The 18,830-nt window shown below is 44.6% G+C and overlaps 1 protein-coding gene across 2 annotated transcripts in view; it reads right to left on the bottom strand.

The window, feature by feature from the left end:
• Positions 1-18,830, bottom strand: part of CAMTA1 (calmodulin binding transcription activator 1) — a 244,461-nt gene that overhangs the window by 46,255 nt on the left and 179,376 nt on the right. For both annotated transcript variants that reach the window (XM_062012821.1, XM_062012819.1), the window contains 3 exons: positions 13,416-13,569; positions 4,564-4,704; positions 435-2,290 (listed from right to left, as the gene is read on the bottom strand). In XM_062012821.1, coding sequence (XP_061868805.1) covers positions 435-2,290; positions 4,564-4,704; positions 13,416-13,569 — 2,151 coding nt within the window. The remainder of the gene's footprint in view (positions 1-434; positions 2,291-4,563; positions 4,705-13,415; positions 13,570-18,830) is intronic.

Raw genomic sequence — 18,830 nt, 5'->3', positions numbered from 1 at the left:
TCCTTCACGTCACAGAAGCCATGTGACTCATTTTGGATAGTCTGTGGGATGGAGGTGAATCTGACTCATTGAGGCAATGCAGGCCAGGAATTATTCTGTTAAGAACATCAGGGCCAGATTTAAGCATCAGCTCCAGTTTGAAACTCCACTGCTCTAAGGTGGTGAGCTAAGCACCATCAGGCCATCGCTGGGAAATATTTTGCTTTTCGATGAAACAAAACATTTCTATTCAGATGCTTCCTAAGTGACAAAAGGGCCCGATCAGGGCAATGAAGTGCTTAATCAAAAGTACACTCAGACATATCAGTGGCCTTGGCTGCTCTTGTTTCCAAGAATATTTTTAAAACCTTGTTAAAGATTTAACAAAACAGTTCTTCACAAAGCAATGCAAGATACGGCAGTAACCATTAATGAGTAAAAGCCGCTAGACTTACCTCAGGGTAAGACCATTCTGGTGAATAATCTGTCACCACGAACAAGCGCCCACTCTGCTGTAGCAACCCCAAAGTGCCTTGTGCTGCAGCTGCTGAGACCACCTCAGCCACATGCATGTAGGCCATTGTGCTGGCTCCATTCTCTGTGCTGCTGAGCTGCATGTTGGCTTGCTGAGGACTGCAGCAAGGAATGCACATTTCAGCCTGGTTGTAGGTTGCTCTGTTACTGTCTTCAGGCTGAGACAGTCCGGCACTGTCACTTGACACCAGCTGGTGTCCATAGAGAGCATTGTTCCCACCTTCTACCGATATGAAATCATTAATTAGATCAGAAAACTGGTTGCTGAAGGAGATGTCAAAGTGGTCCAAGTTAAGCTCCATGTTGGAGGAGTTATTTAAGCTGGGATGGGCCACAGGATAGAGTCCTTGTACCATGTTTCCTTGGAGAATAGGAAGATTGTTCCCATTCCTGATACCCCCACTGGCCTCAGGCTGCAAGTAGTGTTCTGTGCTGCAGGCTTGAAGATCCCCTGATTTAAGTAGATTTTCATTCCCTTCTGCCTGCTGGGAGGTCTCCATGGGAACTTCAGCTTCTGCAGTCATAGCCTGGAAGTTTGCTTGGAACTGCATGAGCTGGAGAGAAGAGGTGGACTCTATTCTGGTTTCCACTGTGCCATTACAGTTGGAAGTGGTTTGGGACGAGGACTCTGTTTTCACACTGGGGATTCCTAATGTGTTCACAAATGAACCACTTGTATCATTTAAATTGTTGTGAGTGTTCTGCTCAAGGGGAAGAGGTTTGCTGGCATCCTGCAGAAAGAAGCTGGGGGAAGGGGTCTGATGAACATGAGGACTCTGGACTGTCTGATTGAAGCTGGAAGAATAGTCCTTGTTGGAGTCAATGGCACTGAAGTCCATCTGCTCCAGAGTGGTACTTGGGCTCAGACCTCCTCCAGATGGAAGCAAACCTGAACCAGTAGTAAGGGTGAGGGTGTTAGATGCAGCAGTGGAGGTAAATGCTTCTTTAGACATCTGTTGTTCGAAAGATGTGTCCTCAGTTTTAATTTCTTTTGTGAGGGGTGTATTGAAGTTGAAGCTACGTTCCGTTGTGGGTGACTGCCTTATATTGGTACTGATGCTGTCACTTTTCATACCTCCTCCACCATAAGTCTGCCCTTGCTTGGGATTGTTAAGAAAACAGTCTGGGTCAAAATTCATGGTGGTTTCAGGAATTTTTCTATTTCCATCTAAAGTTGTGGAGAGCACAAGTTCCTCGGAGACAGTGCTGGGTAGTATCGACAAGCTCTCTGAACTGCCAGTTGTTGGAAAAGCAAATTTGTGTCCATCTGAACTCACAGCAAGTACCAGTCCCTGTGCAGCTGCATCTGAGGACAGAAGGTGTTGATTTGGGCCAGAGGTGGGTGACATGGTATACACAGCTTCACTGGTGACTTCTGACATAAACACGGTGGCACTTTGTGACAAGCTTCCCATAACTGATGCTACAGCCATACTGGACACGCCAGTGACGGCTGGGCTGTCTGCCATATCTGGGTCGCTGTTTAATCCACTGCTGATGGACACAGGAGAATTCTGGGTCGTGTCAGGGACTTCCACCTGGTTGGTGGAAGAAACCTCAGTGCTGTTCTGATGAAGCAACACTGGTTTTGCCACTTTGCCGTTCCTCTTCTCTCGGCTGGACACCTTGCCATGACTGTGCTCGTTCTTGCCTTCAGAGACATCGTTATTTTGTACCTCTGAATGAGTGCTGTACCCACCTGTCCTTGGTTCGACCTTTGGTGATATGATGCGATGTTTGGCACTGTTACACTTGTGATGCACACTGCTTCCTGCCCCTGTGCCAGAAAACAAGGTTTTTCCATTCAGTAACACAACATTTAAAAGATGCCAGTTGCTTTTCTTGTGGCTGTAGCAAAGGAGACCTATGCTTACATGTGAGCACGTGTGTGAGAGACAGCAAGCACACATACAAGGGAGCAAGATAGACCTTGGAAACAAAACCAATTTTTTGCCAGTAGCAGATTTACAGCTGCCCTTCTGTCTAATGCATAGATCCCTTGTGTGCAACGACAGCAACCTCAAAATAGGTACATGTGCACTCTTCCCCTCACACCACAGAGTACCTACCCCCTTCCACCCTGCCCTGGTCAGGTAACATGTTAGGAGAGGAAACGTCATCTGTGACAAGTTTTGGAGTTACTTAAACGTGCCTGATCTCAATGCAAAGTCTGCAAAGTGAGGGCTGTTCCTATCAGCTGTGGCTGAGGGTTTCTGCCTTACAGGCCCTGTTTTATCTGCACCACAGGCAAGACTTCAGCCTGCTGTGACGCAGATGTTTGTCTCTTCACACTGGCTCGTGTCAGGTGGTTTGACAACTGCTCTCTCATGGGTTGGATGCTGACTGGTAATATGGTGGTGACAGATGCCATATCTTGTCTCTGTCTCTGACATCACCCTGCCACCTAGATTGCAACCCTTATCTTCCTGTCATCATGATGCCTACTACAGCTGCTAATCAAATTATTAAAGAAATGATACATTAGCCACCAAAAACAAAGCTTTCCCTCCCATAAGGATGGCAATGTGTTTCTCTTGTTCTAAGCTGCTCATAAACTGACAGATAAACATTTTGTACTTTGAAAGGTTGCATGCAGAGTGCACAATTAGTGTCAGAGCAGCTGAAGGACGCTCAAGCAAATGGCACTAGAAGACCACCCTCTGTGGAGTTCAGCCAGCTGGTATCTCTACTAACCCCACAGAAGATGTCATCTGAGTTCCTGGAAGCTTGGAAATCAGGTAGGCCAAGGTGAACAATTCTGTCTACAAAGGTATCTTAGTACAAACTCTCGTGCAGGGACTGGTTTTGTTGTTTAAAGAAAAACAGCCCATGTATTTTTGATGTTTCTTTCTTTAATGGATTCATTTTCCCTAGAATGAGGTAACAACATTAATTATGGTACTGTATAATGACTAAAGGGGGAAAGAAATGTCTTCCCTATAGCTAATAGCTACCATTATAAATGCCATCTTCTGGGTAACATAAAGCCTCTGTGTAGCTACTGCAATTTCCTAAATCTTTTGTTCCTTGCCCTTGAAGGGGAACTTCTCTATTGTGTGCTCAAGATTTGAATCAGGTCACTTAAAGTAGTTCAGGACACTGCTTTTGAGACTAAATGCAATATTAAATCTCTCTATTCTCCTAGGGATGGCGATGAACAGGAACAAGGGAGAGCCTTTCATGCTGCTGTCTTTGTGGATGACAGTAAGGAATTGGGAATGTACATGTCAGTGCTCCAGCCATTACAAAACAAAGCAATACTGTTATGTTAAAAAGCATGCAGCACACTTAGCAAAAGACAAAACATCAAAGGAAAGAATAAAAGGATTCATGTTCAAATCTGCAAGCTTGGATCAAATGCCGAGCCTTAAGGGTTGAATTTCAATCCAAACTCAGGTATTTCGGAGGTCATCATGCTTAAGTCTTGACTGTATAAAGCAACTGCCCCCAAAAGAAGAAAAAACAAACCCTTTGAAGCACTGTCAGCTTTCCTCTATAATTTGTGCTAAAGACTAATTAATGTGTCATCTATTTTACTTGACCAAAGTACAAGGAAGCAGATGAGTTAGAAAAATGAATCACTCAGCTTCCCACTCTATAAGGCTAAAGATGCTGTTTCTTGCTGCTGTAGTCTCCCTCACAACAAAGTCACATTCTTTAACAGCAAAGAAATCAGTATATTCATGATACTGAAATAAAACCTGTCTTAGCCTTGTATTTAATCACCTTAGCCTGTTTTTTTCAGCAAAGTGGGCTGCAGGGCAAGGAGTTCAGAAGGGCGTGTTGGAAGAAACATCTTGAGGCTTTGGTGATAAGATTTGAGCATATAGAAGAGGATATGAGCAAACAAAAGAGAGAGGGCATCTTTTAGCACTTGACCTTTTTTCCCAGAAGTTCTTGCTGCATCTTCTTATGCTCAAGACTTCTGTCATCTCTGAATTCACTGTGTCTCAACATTTCATAGCAGCATGTCTTGTACTTCAATACTAAAAACTTTACTCTGATATAGACTAAGATGTAATCAAGTTTGTGCCCTCCCAAGGTACTCACCCAAGGTACCAGTGCACAGACAGTTGTGTGTCCGAGGCTGCGGTTTGGTCTGGTGACTATCAAGGATCTGCTGCACGAGCTGTTCCACTGAGAACCCTGAACTGCTGTTTCCATTGCTGCATGTCCACTTAATGCCATGAACTGCAAAGAGAACGGTTAAACTCCCATCAGAAACTTAAAAAACATGCCAGAAACCATCAAAAGCTGCTCCAAAAGACCAGCATAAAGACCCATTCCTGCTGCTTTTTGTCAGAATGGAAGGAGGTATATAAACAACAGTAATGGTTATTGTTTTACTATTCTGTGCTCTCTAATATCCACAGGCTTCCAAATGCAATTCCTGGATTAGGTGCATGCAGAGGAAAGAAAAAAAATGAGAACACCTTTCTCTGTTTCAGTTTGCTGTTAATGATGGCTCTTTAACTAAGCTGAAAAACTGGAAGGACTATCTGAATACTGCAAGTACCTGAAAGCAGAAAAATACTTGTGTTTCACTGAAGTAGAACAATACAATTCCAAGGAGCATTTTGGAATACTTTTCTACCTAATATGAAAACAATAGTAGTTAGTTTTATAATGAAATCAGCAGCCCCAAATACGCCAGCATAATAGCAAATACAAACCTTTTGCCAGGTCTTCACTGTCAGATCCTGGTTGGCAGGAGTGAAGACTGACTCATTTTTTTAGAAGTCACTAACAGACACTGTGTGAGTTCTTTCTCAGACTTGGACAACTTTTTAGTAATTTGGGAGAATGCACAGGAGAGTGACGTTGTAGCACGTTTCAATCTGAAGCTTTCTTTTCTTGAGGACTCTCTTGGTTTGTTGGCTAGTTAAATAAGAATACTAAACTGCATGCATATAAACGCTTTGAATAAAGGCTACCTCAATTTTTTTTAGATACAGAATTTCACATAATAGTGATATTCTTGCCCCTGACTTACAATGGAAATGGCATTTATAATATATTTTCTCCATAATAGCTGACTCAAAGCAACTCTCTATTCTTTAATGTCTCTCTAAGCAATTTATACATTCATATTATTTATCCTTTGTGTGCACTAGAACTCACTTGCAGATTTTGGAAAGTGCTGGTTAGTGGCAACATTATTTCCAAGATATCCCCAAGCCCGGCAGCTCCAGCTTAAAGAGCTGCTTCTTTTCAGGAGTCTTCATGATACCCTAGCAAAGTATCTTGCATTCTAAAATCCTTAACCAGGATATACCAAATGGAAGTGAAAAGTGTTAAAAGGACTAATCTCTAAAAACACAGATCCCTGTGGGTGAAGGTCCTTGCTGCGAGGTCAAGAAATTCTGGTAACAGCACACTGGGCTGACTACTGCTGTGTGTCCAGAAGGACCTGTAGGCTCTGGAGCAACAAGCTGTAAGCTGCTTCATGCAAGAAGATTGTAAGCAAATGAGGACATGTTTATGGCAGCTAATGACCGTTGTTAGAGACAGGATATCATGAGAACCTCCTATGCTCCTCTTTGATGCTGCTCATTTAGCATGTCATTAGCAGCAGTAGAACAGAGTTCCTGGATCTGCTCTGTGAAGCAGTTTCATTACTTTTTTTATCACTTGTTGCAGCAATGCCTCATCACCTACTGATGTTAGTTTGCCTAACAGCATCTCATCCTGGTCTAGTTTTATATTATAGAATTCATATTTTTATTGGCCAGGACGGATAACTCACAGAAATATTGTAAATAAGGTTTACAAGTACTCTTCCTCGTATCACTATTTAAAGCACTGCAGTTAGTTTAGTAATGAGTCCCTCTATGCTTGCTTGACAACCACATTTATTGTTATTGTACCCAACAGATTTTGCTTTCTAGTATGTTCACAATTTTGAATTTCCTCGTAACACTCAGTATCTGTTATTGTGTCTAAGTTTAAGTTTATACATGTTTACTGCTTAGTACCTCCACTCACATTAATTTTATTGTTCTAGTTACACTATTCTGTCACAGGTGATGCTATGCTTAATATGTGATGTTCAAACAGCAGTTTTGCAAAAAACTCATCGACAGAGGGATTAAAATGCAAGAATGTGGTTAGAATCCTACACAATATAAACTTAGTGAACTGTAATTATTACCAAGAGAAATTCTACATTAAGTTATTTCCAGTTACTTCAGAAATGCTTTGCTAAAAAGGGGAGCTCACATACATGGTGCTAGGTATAGAAAGGCTATTTTACAGCACTGTGTCAGAATTTGCTTCCTGCCTCTGCTAAATCCCGGTATGAACTGCACGTTACAGGGGGCAGCTCTGGAAAGTGAATCACATCTCATGTTTTGTTATTTGTGATGATGGTTCTTAAGGCTGATTCAAGCTGCAAACTAAAAAATAGCAGACAGTTTTATAGCTAGATATGTACAGTACCATGCCTATTATTTCCAGGTCCTCAGTATGACAAAGTCCCATCATGGATCTATTGCTGTTGAGGGAGGGTTTTTCCCTAGCCTTGCTCCAGCTGATCCTAAAGGGCTTCAGCTCCAGCTTCTGTCTATGTGGTACAACTTTTTTTAGTGCTTATGCTCTCCATATGTTATGAAGGTTATAAAATAAAAAGCCAGTGAAGTGTGACAGATTGCAAAAAAAAAGAATGTCTGGATGCTTAATGCAAATTATCCACTATCTTGGCACATCCAATATGCAGATTTTCTCCCTCCTCCTTTTAGAGAAAAACTCCTGTGAGCTGGTGAGTTGTTAGTACTGAATACCAAATACTATCAAGGTGGCTTTTAACATGTCACACTTGGCTTCCTAACACATAATGAATCAGCAGGAAAGAAGCTTTCTATAGGGAATAAAACACATTATGAAGGAAGGTTAATAAAAAGTACACACACATTCTTCCTGTTACTCAGTGGTTCAAAAAGTGAAATCACTGTACAGCTGCACTGGATTAAATACTACCATAACACAGAAACACACCAAAAAAAAGGAAAAAGGATTGAAGATTAACAGTAATTCTGGGAAGTATTTTAATCTTGATTTCTGTTCAGACTCCTGCTTACTTTCTTTTCCAGTGGTACCATTAACGGGTCTAAAAGCTACTGCATTACAGCAGCAACACCATACTTGCCATGCACCCTCTGTACAGAGCCTGTGGCACTGAGGGAGCAGAGTTGGGGAGAATTACTGGTATTTCACTGGGTGCTTTAAGAAGAGAAGTGAAACTGGTGAAAGGTACACAATTCAGAGTGTCAATGCTGCTCTCAGCAGAAGTGTCTCCGACTTCTATTTGTGCACATTGGCTCAAATCTTTCTTCTTCTTCCCTTCTGAAGAAAAGACAATAAAAATGACCTTTTGATATAGACCCAGTGCTCCCCGCTCATTAGTGCTGTCAGGACTTTGACCATCATGAGTAAAGAATGAAAAATCATCTACATTACCAGCAAAAGGGCTGCTGAGAAGCCAAAGGAAACTTGCACATAGAACCTTGTCCAGGTTTCCTAAAACACCCTGGCTATTTCTGCCTTATTCCACTGCTGGTGGTACTCCGTCCTCCACAATTACTAGGTCTGCAGTCCTTCAGTCTTGCAGATACCTCCGTCTTCCCCATCACTTCAAGTCTACCTTGCTGTCTCACCTTCACTCTAAATCATTGACGGCTAAACTCTTGACCATTTTTCTCTCTCCAGTTTCCTCCACCCTAGGCAAAACTCACCGCTAAAATACTCTTCCACATTTAAATCTGATCCTTTCACCTTTTCTGAATGCTCTTAGACATTCCTCACTGCCACTTCATTTATGTTATACTCCCTCTATTCCAAAGTTTTTGCCCTTTTATCCCATATGTACAACACAGCTTAAATGTATATGCACACTAGATATGAAGCCATTGCCTACACTCTGTCTGCTGCTCCTTTGCCCCATTTTGACAAACAAAGGTCCATCTTTTGAGTTTTTTCAGTAACAATGATATATCCCGTGTGAGGCAGATGACTTGGACAGACTGATAATCTGGAACACTTGGAACAATCAAGGTCATGTGTCTCTTTGCCTCTCACTTGTGATGTATCTCAGATGGGCTGCTGCAAACCTTCACGTCACAGTCCTGTCCTTGACCAGTCCTGATCGACACAAAATGCTTAAAAAATCCTACAGGCACTGACTGTAGTGTGAGCGGGTCCTTTGTCCTACCACCCTGCTGACAGGAACGAAAGCCTGCCTTGCTTCCTATATCCTGCTCCACCAGCTGTTGACATGAGGCTGACATTGAGGCTGTTCCCATGGCAATGGTCAGTTGGAAATGACAGCCTTGTCCCTTCAATTTTTGCTGCGTTAGTGTTGACAGAAGTAAAGCCCTTTCTCTGATTTCCCAGTTTGTCTGGAGATTTCTATCAGATCTATCCTTTCGTATCCACGACGCCCACACACAACCCAGCTTTGATTTTCCAGCCCTCCGCTTCCACTCATTGTTTAGGAAGAAGAGACTTCCTGAGCCTTGCTGCCGGGGATCCAAGCAGGGAAGACCACCTTGCACATTCCCAGTTTTTTCATAACACTTTCTGAATGTTAATGTCTTTTTAAAGCCTCGTACAGACATGTCACTCTTAGTCATTCCTGAAAGAAAAGCCTTTCTTACAAAATTAGGCCTTGTCTTGAAGGTTTGCTCAGATGCAATGACATGCTTAATAGCACGTGGGAAGTACATGTGGCTCAGTTATCCTTGGAGAGGACCATGGGGATGCGTCTCCTCTGCAGTGAGACTTTAGCGATTTATTTACAACCAAAGCAGTTTTTACTGACAGGCACCCGAAGTTCAGGGCAGCTCACACAGGAAAGGAACGCTCCCAAACTACTCTCCTATGCCACCTACGTGGCACTCACCCGTAACAGACAGCGGGCTGCGTTCTTGCCTTTGAGGACGTTAACCAGGACAAATCTGCTCTCCCGTCGCCGTTCGCCTGCACAAGACTCGAGGACAGCCAGCCCCACCACGAGCTCTGCAATCGCCCGCAGCGTAACCAGAGCACGAAGGTGCTTGTCTGAGGCCGTACCTCCGTACAGCGGGCACCGAACGCTCAGCAGGGTGTAGCCCCGCGCCCCGGCGTCCGCCAGCACGGCCGAAGCCGCCCCCCGCCCCCGGCCCAAGGGCAGCGCGGCCCGAGAGCGGCGCCGCCGCCGGACCGGCCGCTGCCCGGCGCCGCCAGGGGGCGCCCGCGGATAAGGAAACGGCGGCGGCCCGGGCCCGGCGCGGCGCCGCCCCTGGAGGCGGGCGGGGGCGCGGGGGCGCGGGGCTCTCGCCGCTTCCTTGGCGCTGCACGTGTTTGATGCCCTCTCCGGTTACCGCAGCGTAGGGATGCAGTTCTAGGTCACCTCCATGAGCCCCTGATCGTTTCATTTACTCAGACACAACAGAGACTCAAGGGAGCAGACAGAGCTGCCCGTGTCCCAGGGTATAGAGTCTGAGGGGCGAAACCTCCCGTTCCCGGCTGTGGCTGCGTGCGGGCAGCTCCTGAGGCAGCACCAGCAGCAGCAATCAGTTTCCAAGCAGAAGAGGAACGAGAAAAGCTTTTTTATCCAAAAGAAAGATACCTCTTAATTACAGTGGACCTGAAATAAGGATTGCAACGTAGCACCGGCTGTGAGCTTGTAACTCATACTTTGCCAGCTGAGGGATGAGAAAGCCAAAAGGGGATGATTTGGAGAAATCCCCAACATGAGCTGGCCCACAATTTGCTGATCATATGGAGTTTATATACAGAACTCTGCTGTGCTGGATTCCACCACTGCATTTTGCTTTTACCAGCAGATGCCTCTAAGGACATCTGCAAATTTGTTCAGAGAAATCTCAAAGCAAGGCTATAACTGGGCACAAGAGGAGGGGAAAAAGGGAAAGCAATGCCAAATTGAGGGCCATTTTTCATACCAGGCATCCTGAAATAACTTACAGGTGTTTCAAACAACATTCCTGCATAATTTTCATGTATTATTCCCATTTGTTCTGCATGAGTGTCCCAGAAGGTTGCATTCATCACAATGCAACACACGTGACAACTCTTTTGATTCAGACCACTAGTCAGGACGATGCTGACAGATTATCACAAGTCCTGCCAGGAGGATGTTTCGGTAGAGGCTTTACAGCCCTCCCTGTGCTCCCTGACCATGCTCACACCTCTAAGACAAGGCACCCCACCTCCTGTCTCAGGAGAGAGGAATCATCCTGCTGGAGGCCCTTAATAGCGTATCCAGCCCTTCCAGGCTTGTCTGCTTCAAAGGCTGCCAAACTGAGATCTGACAAGCCAACAGTGATAGTCCAGACAGGACAATCAGAAGGTCCTGGATGTCCCAGCATGAAAGCTGCTGACAAATACATCAGAAGCTAACCAAAAATCCAAAGCCACAAAGGCTGAATTGAGGCTGATGAATTAATTTTTTACGGTCTCAACTCAGTTAGAGATGTTGAAAAACCCCCAAATCCTCAGAGCATCTGCAGTGAGTATTTACCTTTCATGATTTCAGTCTCTTAATTAGCTCACAGACCAGCTATATTAGAACAAATTAATGGTGTTTCCATAAAGCTCTCAGAGCTGTATGGCCACTGTGAAAAGGGTTTTCTTTCATCCATAACCACCAGCACAAACATAGTCACAGCATTAGGAAAAGCTACCTCTAAAGCCAGTCAAGAAGCTCTGGGTTCACAGAGGTCTCCTTTGAGACTCAGACAAGAGGAGCCACCTTTCAGTAGCCTAGACCTCAGCACACTGCTCTGCTGACAGAGGTGACGCAGTCTGGTCCCAGCAGCCTATGCCTGTCCTGGATGCCTGCTGTACACTTGCAGAAGCCTGGACTGACTTTGGGATGATGCAGCAGGGAAAGAAGAGGGAGCTGAGTGAATTACAGATGCAAGAAATGTGATGAAACTCCCTGCTCATCCCAGTCAGGGTCCCTCTGTATTTCAGGAAAAACAATTTGATGTATTTGTCTGGCTTGGACTCTCAGACCGATGCCTCTCTCCCTGCCAGCCATCTGCCACATCACTTTTAGTTCTCCAGGCACATACAGCCAAGAGAACGTGCTCCCAGCCTTTGGCTGCCACACCACTGACTCTTCCTAGGTTCTGATATAAAAGCTTTAATGTGTGATAGAGGTCAAAAGTGGTCTCATGAAGGCAGAGAAGAGGGGAAGAGAACCTCTCTTGATCTACTAACCACATCACTAACTTGTCTTAAATGTGAGATACTTATGAAAATGGCAACTGAGAATCAACAAAAACCTTACACAGCTTCCAAGACCAGAGGAATAAAACTAGATTAACCACAACATAGAAGAGGTGAAATGTGGAAATTATAATTCACCAGTGACACATCTGCTTTGATTAAGTCATTGATAAACCCGCTTTAGGGCAGAGAAATTTGGAAACGTCAGGCAATCAAACTATGAAGTCTATGAAAGAATGTGATTAATGCAAAAATGTGATGAAACTAATGTGCTTGGCTCCAGAATTTCATGGCACACCCAATACTGGAACCAAATCTGGTGGCGTGTTGGCGAGCAGTGCCCTCTGTGTTCCCTGAATATGGTTATCTGTGTCCTCTTTGTTTTCTGTGTCTGATCAGAATCTAAAGTTCTTATTTTAGCCACGTTTCTAAGGATGCATTTCCCAGGATATGTACCCATAAACAGAGACGTGTACATGCATATGTAGTCTGAATAATTGTGGAGAATTGTACTCTTCCCTCCTGAGACATAACAGAGCCAAGCATTATTAAATTTACAGTGAGTTTGTTGTAGTTTTCACCTAATTTTCTTGATGCACTGCAGATTTTTTAACAGGCTGCCACTTCCTCTCCTGTTTAATGTTAAGGTACTTGTCCAGTCTCAGCTACACCTTCAACATCTTGGATTTCTGTCTAAGGTTACTGGTCCCAGGGGCAATACCTTGTTTAGCAGATGTGTCATTTTCTCTCTCTTCTGCTTGTCTTCTGCCTTCCAACTTTGCATGGAAAAGGAATACATGAGCCTGCAGAGCTCAGGATGTAACAGAGGAGTGGTGCAAGCTCCGATTATTAATGCTGTGGTCAACGCAAGACTGATCTTTCACTGATAGCTGAGACACATGAGAATGTACTTCACAGCTGTGACCTCCAGTTACAGAAACCTGGCCAGGACACTAGTGTCTGGCTGGGGACAGGGGTGAGGCAGAAAAGCAGACCTGGTATTCGTTGACTCAGAGGCAAGCACCTAAATTTGATATTGTGGCTCCTGCAGTTAATTTTCTCTTGGTTACAAACCCACCTTATGGCTAATCTTTCACTGCAAAAACATGTTTGCGTGCACATTGGGACACATTCTCCAGAGGAAGACATAAAATGTAACTGTGATGCGAAGAAAATATTATACTGCAAAACAGATGCAAAGAGGACCAAAGAACTGCCAGCCTCCAGAGCAAACTTCCTGATCACAAGCAGCCTTCTCTTTATTACAACAATAGTAAATGATGCCCACCCTGGAACACTCAGCTCCATGGAGTGTGTCTGATCTGACACTGAACCACACAATCATGGAACACCCCTGGGGGAACCTACCTGCCCATACGGCAAAGGCTCCTCACAAGCAAGTAGGTGCCTACAAATGGTTCTTGAAAATGCAAGACCATAGCTACAATTTTCCAGTGTTATGGAGAGGATCTTTTTTTGGACAGTCAGGGCAGCTCTCATACCATGCACCCCAGAAGTGTTGAATATAGGGAAGGAAGAAAGCACATGCAGATGCAGGTTGAGATCGAAGGCGACAAATGACTCCTTCACAGAAACGGCTGGTGGCAGTGACATCGTACCCTGAATTGACCCTTTGTAAAGCCAAAGAGCAAAAAAAGCCTCCAGATACTCACACATCGGTTTGAGCTGTCCGATGAGCTCCTCTTTTGTCCACTTTGCCCACTCCTTCTTGTCCGTGTTTATTGAGCACAAGATAGGGCCACATGGTTTCCCGCAGTCCTCGATGGCAGGGACGTTCAGGTAGTGCACCAACACGATGTCTGGGTTCTGCAGGGAGAGCAGAGCAAAAGTCACATTGTTGGGCCTCTTTCCTGCTCAGGGCTTCCCACATTTGTCTTTTATCTAATTAAAACTATGACAGAAAGCATCATAATTAGATCCCAGGATGTACCAGATTCCCCTGAGGTCAGAGCTGTTCAAAAGCTTCAGAGGTGGCAAAAGATGAGGCAGGGCAGAGTTTGCATGCAGCTTCCCCCATCCTGAGTGCACTTTGCTTGCCACAACCCTGCTTCCCTTGTGTGCTCAGTGTGAACCTTTTTTCCAATCCATGCAACACCAAATACTTGCAAGAGTCTCGCAAAGGCCAGCTGCAGCAAACAACAGGTAATTTGCTTTCATTTAAGAGACCTGCGATCTGTCTGATATAATGCTTTCAGCAGCTCTGGTCCACACTGGGCTCTTTCCAGTGTGCGTAATTTCACCCAAGAACATCAGCAACAGCCATGTTTTCTGCACAGCAGCAGAGAGAGGGAAGAGGCGGAGAGGTCTGCAAACAGTATTACAGAGTGTCCCAAGGACAGACTCTTTTCAAACAAGCCCAAAATTTCTTGTCCTTTGAAGATCTTGCAGCTCTGTGATGAAAACAGCAATCTACAGAAGGTCAGGACTGGAAGAGGCTGTGCCCTTTGCAGAACTGCTGCAGAACAACTGCAAGGTGCTTGCTCCTGCAGGGCTGTTTAATGCTGCCTTCTCTCCCCGTGCACCTTTCTCACAGGGGCTGGGAGAGGGGATTCAACACTGCTTTGACGCACTGCGGCGCTGTCCCACTGACACAGATGTTGCACATGGGGAGCTGAGCAGTGTGTTACCACCCTGTGAGTAAATGAATCATCTTAACAGCAGCAACAGAAACAACTCTGCTAGTTTCCCAACAGCATCCCGGGGAGACTGTACAATAGATAATAACAAGATTGAGAAGCACATTTCTTTCCCTTAAGTCACTTACTCCAAGTTCCCAAACTTTAATGACTGCTTTGGAATTATTTATAAAAATAAATAGGATAATGGTGTAATTAAAACTCTAATGTTTCATTAATGCTGTTAGAGCCCTGTTCTGAGTAGGAGAGGGAACACAAGCCATGGCTCGTTTGCAAAGGTTGTGCTAATGGGAGCACTTGCTTATGAAACCTGCAGAGGGCTGGAGCAGTACTTGGACACTCGCACCAAGGAAAGAGCAAGGGGAAGGTAACTTCTGACAGGCAAAACACAGGACAGAAGCCAGACACAGTGTGCTGGACAGCTGCACCTGAAGCCAGTCTGGGGCAGCGGCAGGAGCAGGGCAGCGCTTACCACTGCCAAGTGCAGGGGTGACCATGCACACAGGCAGCATCCTGCACGTTCCTGAGATGAAGAGGCAGCTGGTCACATCTCCCAGCTCCTTGAGGCTTGCCATCACAGTGCTGGCAGCTGAAAGGCTACTCTTTCACATGCTGCCCATGTACAGCAGTGTGACAAATGTAACTTTCTATAGGAGAAATGCACCAGGACAGTCGACATGCCATGGCAGAAGACCTTCCCCTGGGCAGCAGGGAAGTCCTGAACTGGGCTGCAGGTGGCTCTGGAAAGATGCCCATCAGAAAGCCACCCATCATTCCAGTGCCTCTGTAGATCTGCTCCGCTTCCCATGCACCCAAGTCAAAGTTGCTGCCATCTGTTCGACCTGGACAAGGCTCCTTAGCAGGTGACACCCAAGGCATTGAGTCTGCCCTCCTCAGCAGAGTCTCCTTAGGGCAGGAGATGAATTTGTTCCATTGTCCCTGGTGCATGGTAAGCAGGAGACGGCACAAGAAATGGTTAAAAAAACCCCACAAAATCCTGTTAGTTTTGATAAAGAAAAATGCAGCTGCAACATCTGTCTGACTCTTGTTTGCAGCTTCATCAGCACTAAGTGGTCAATAAATCAGACTGGCATGGCGTTACGTTTCTTCCATGGCTTAACCATTAATCTAGTGACAGTTCTCATGAAAAATGAAGAAGAAAAACTATGTGATAGAGAAAGTGTAGACATTACCCAGAAAGTAATAATAGTAACATTACCCAGAAAGTAGTAATAGTACATCATGGTGCTGCAGACCTCCCTCCCAGCATGACTGCTGGAGCAGCAATGCAGCCTCCCTGTGCTACCCTCTACCCACTATTTAAATTAACCAAATAAATCAGCTATTGTTTCTTTCACCAGCCCACTCCATGTTTATATTTTTCACATTAGCAGAAACAAACCGGGCTGCTCCAGCTCCCCGATCCTGGCAGGTGGGGAGGACGGAAATGCAAAGAAAAAAGCACAGGCAGGCTGTGGAGGCTGAGTAACGCTCAGAGGATGAGATGGCAGGTATCACCAGTACTCCAAGTCAGCAGCACCATGAGGGAAACCTTTCTCTCACTTCAGCAACAGTCTTCTTGTTTCTCATTACTACCCAAAGTCAGTTCGTGATGCAAGGGGAAGTCTCCCTTCTCAGGCAGGGCACAATAACCGCTAACACCCTCCTCGTTTTGCTGTTCCCATCCCTAAGTGCCCTTTTTTGTTCTGCTCTTTAAAAAAAAAAAATTAAAAAGGTAAAACTCAGAAGCCCTTTCTGACCAGCTTTCAGCTGCCCTTCCACTGCTCTGCAACAACAATCAGCTCAAGGCTGAATCTCACTGGCAGGGGCTTCCGAACCACTGACAACCACAGATGAAGATATTTGGAACAACACATCTGAGCAGAAAGTTTTGCATTTGTACTCCCTGCTGGAAGGATGAAAGGAAATAAATCATCTTTGGGGATGATGGGCACAGTGAATTCAATCCCAACTACCCTGCAAGGAAATCGCTCCCAAATACAGCCTTGGGAGCCAGAGCTATTAGCTCTGCTCTGCTGTGTGCCAGTTGCCCTGGCTTTCTCTGGACACCCATGTTACTTCTGCTGTGTTGAACTGGCAAAGCACTGTGCATTATTAGAAACACAGAGATGAGACCAGCCTTTTCTGGTCCTAATGGCTAAACAACAAAGCAAACAGCAGGCAGAAAGAGCAAAGGAGCATGGCAGAGGGATAGAGGCAGCTTCTGTGCCTTCCTCCTTCCACTTTCACCCCCAAAATAGTTTTTTTTCTTTTCTGGCACATCATCAGGCAGGATTTAAATAGCACAGGCAGCAAAGTAAGAGAGTCTTAATACAGAACAAATACCAAACACTTGCTAATACATCATCAAATGTGATATATTTGAAGGTATTTTATATACAAAGAGCTGCCTCTGGATACTCAGGGGGAACATGTTTATTTAAAGTGCACTTTGAAAGATGCAGAAAAATACAGCACTGTAATTCCTGGCCTCCAAGTTCCAAAAAGAAATTGATTTCCAAGTTGCTTATTATCTTTCATGACAATACCTCTTGTGCTAGTAAAAGGCCTAACAGAAAGGACGACACTGCACAACTAGAAGTGTGCAGCAAAATAAAACAAAAGGCACTTCTCTTTCCCACGCAGGTATTATTCTTCTGGATAATGGAAATTTCATCTGTGTCACTGCTCCCAGCTGGAGGCTTCAACTTACACAGGCAACTGACAGAGACAAGATAATTCTGCCATGAGCTGGGACTGCTTTTGTTAATCTAGAAACATCCAGTGGAGCTGGTGGTATTGACACAGATGTCCCAGGTCCCAGTGCCTAGGGACAGATCCATGTCATGGAATCTCCTATCCTGCTTATTGCTCCAGAGCAAGAATCCCACCAGAGCACCCACATGTTGACACCCAGATGTTGGTGCCCAAATGCTGATGCATTGGCAATACCCCACACGAAGGGCACTGAATGGTTGTACATCCCTCTTCGCTGCAGAACTTGCTAGCACAGCTCAACTCCAACCCAGGGAGCCTGCAAAGGGCATTCTTTGAGGAGAGTGGCAGGCTCCAGACTTCAAACCATGGAGCAAGGCAGTGATGCTGAAATAGCAAAGGTTGCTCTTGCCTCTTTCAAAGCCATGGCTTTTACTGTTTTCCACTCAGTCCTTTATGACTGTACATCTGGATTCTTGAAAGAACAGCCTGAGACTTCAATAGTCAGTTAAATAACTATGTTCTAAAGCTATGCCATGGCTCACCTGTAAAAACGTTAACCATGATAAAAGCATGCAAAAAAACTTACAGATAGCAACATGCCTACTTCAGTTTGCTTACAAATACTCTTTTACACATGCCCTCCTCATCAAAACCACATAATAACAGCAATGGATGCATTTAACCCAGCTCCTGCATCTAGTATTGATTGCATTTTACTGGAGACAATTTGGCATGGAGATCTTTGCAGCATCTCCTCTTCCTTTCTGTCACTTGCACTTCTCAGTTGTCTGTGGTTTTACAACTCATTTTGCAAAAGCCTTGAGTTTCTCCAAGTAGCAACTCTTGAGAGCAAAGCAAAAGTTCCTTTGGGTTTTAATTCCTTTGAGGTACTCTTCCTGACAAATGAGGATTATTGCAGACAAATAAGTTCCTCACTATACTGCTACTCCAACCCTCCAGCTTTAAAGACTGACACTGACAGTGTCTCTATGTTTTCTTAAACTTTCATATTGCAACCATTTGCAGAATAGGATAATTGGTTCTGCATGGAAAGTGGTGCAGAGGAGAAAACCAAAGCCATCCTGTATTTCAAAGTGTCTTATACTTGAATTGTGCTTTTCATTTTCAGAGTATCTCAAAGAATTTGCTATCTGATAAAAGTTATAACTTGATTTAATAGCATAACACAGCTCCTCTAGGGTAAAACAAAGTGAATGCTGGATAGCACATCATCAGTAAGGAACCTCATGGCCACCAAAGCTGTGGATGCAGAACACAGTCCTGCCTTGCAGTGCATTAATAGTTCAACATTAGTTACATTATCCAAGCAAACATCAACAGAGCTGTGTCAAATTAGCACATACCAATGTGAATACTGAGGCACTGACTATGATCTAACAGTGCCAGCCTCTTTGCAGATGGCTGCTCTGTAAAAGATTTGCTACTCCATTCAGACTATTTTTCTCCAACAAGTGAGAGCCAGAGATTCCTCAGCTGACATTTGAGACAACTTTTTCTTTCCTTCACTCTAAAGTGCAGAATTGCCTCTCCCTCCTGTTGTCGAAACTTTTACATGAGAATTCTGTCATTGCATTTCAAACAGTCTCAGACAGAGCTAAGCTCAGAACTCTTCCATCCTCATCACCTTCTAGAAATGCCAGTATTATAAAGCGTGCCCCATGTGGCTTCTATCCTTTCCAGCTCACTCAAGCC

The sequence above is a fragment of the Colius striatus genome, chromosome 21, assembly GCF_028858725.1.
Source record: "Colius striatus isolate bColStr4 chromosome 21, bColStr4.1.hap1, whole genome shotgun sequence".
Lineage (NCBI taxonomy): Eukaryota > Metazoa > Chordata > Aves > Coliiformes > Coliidae > Colius > Colius striatus.
The sequence above is the reverse complement of the archived record's forward strand: the minus strand, read 5'-3'. Positions and strand labels throughout refer to the sequence as shown.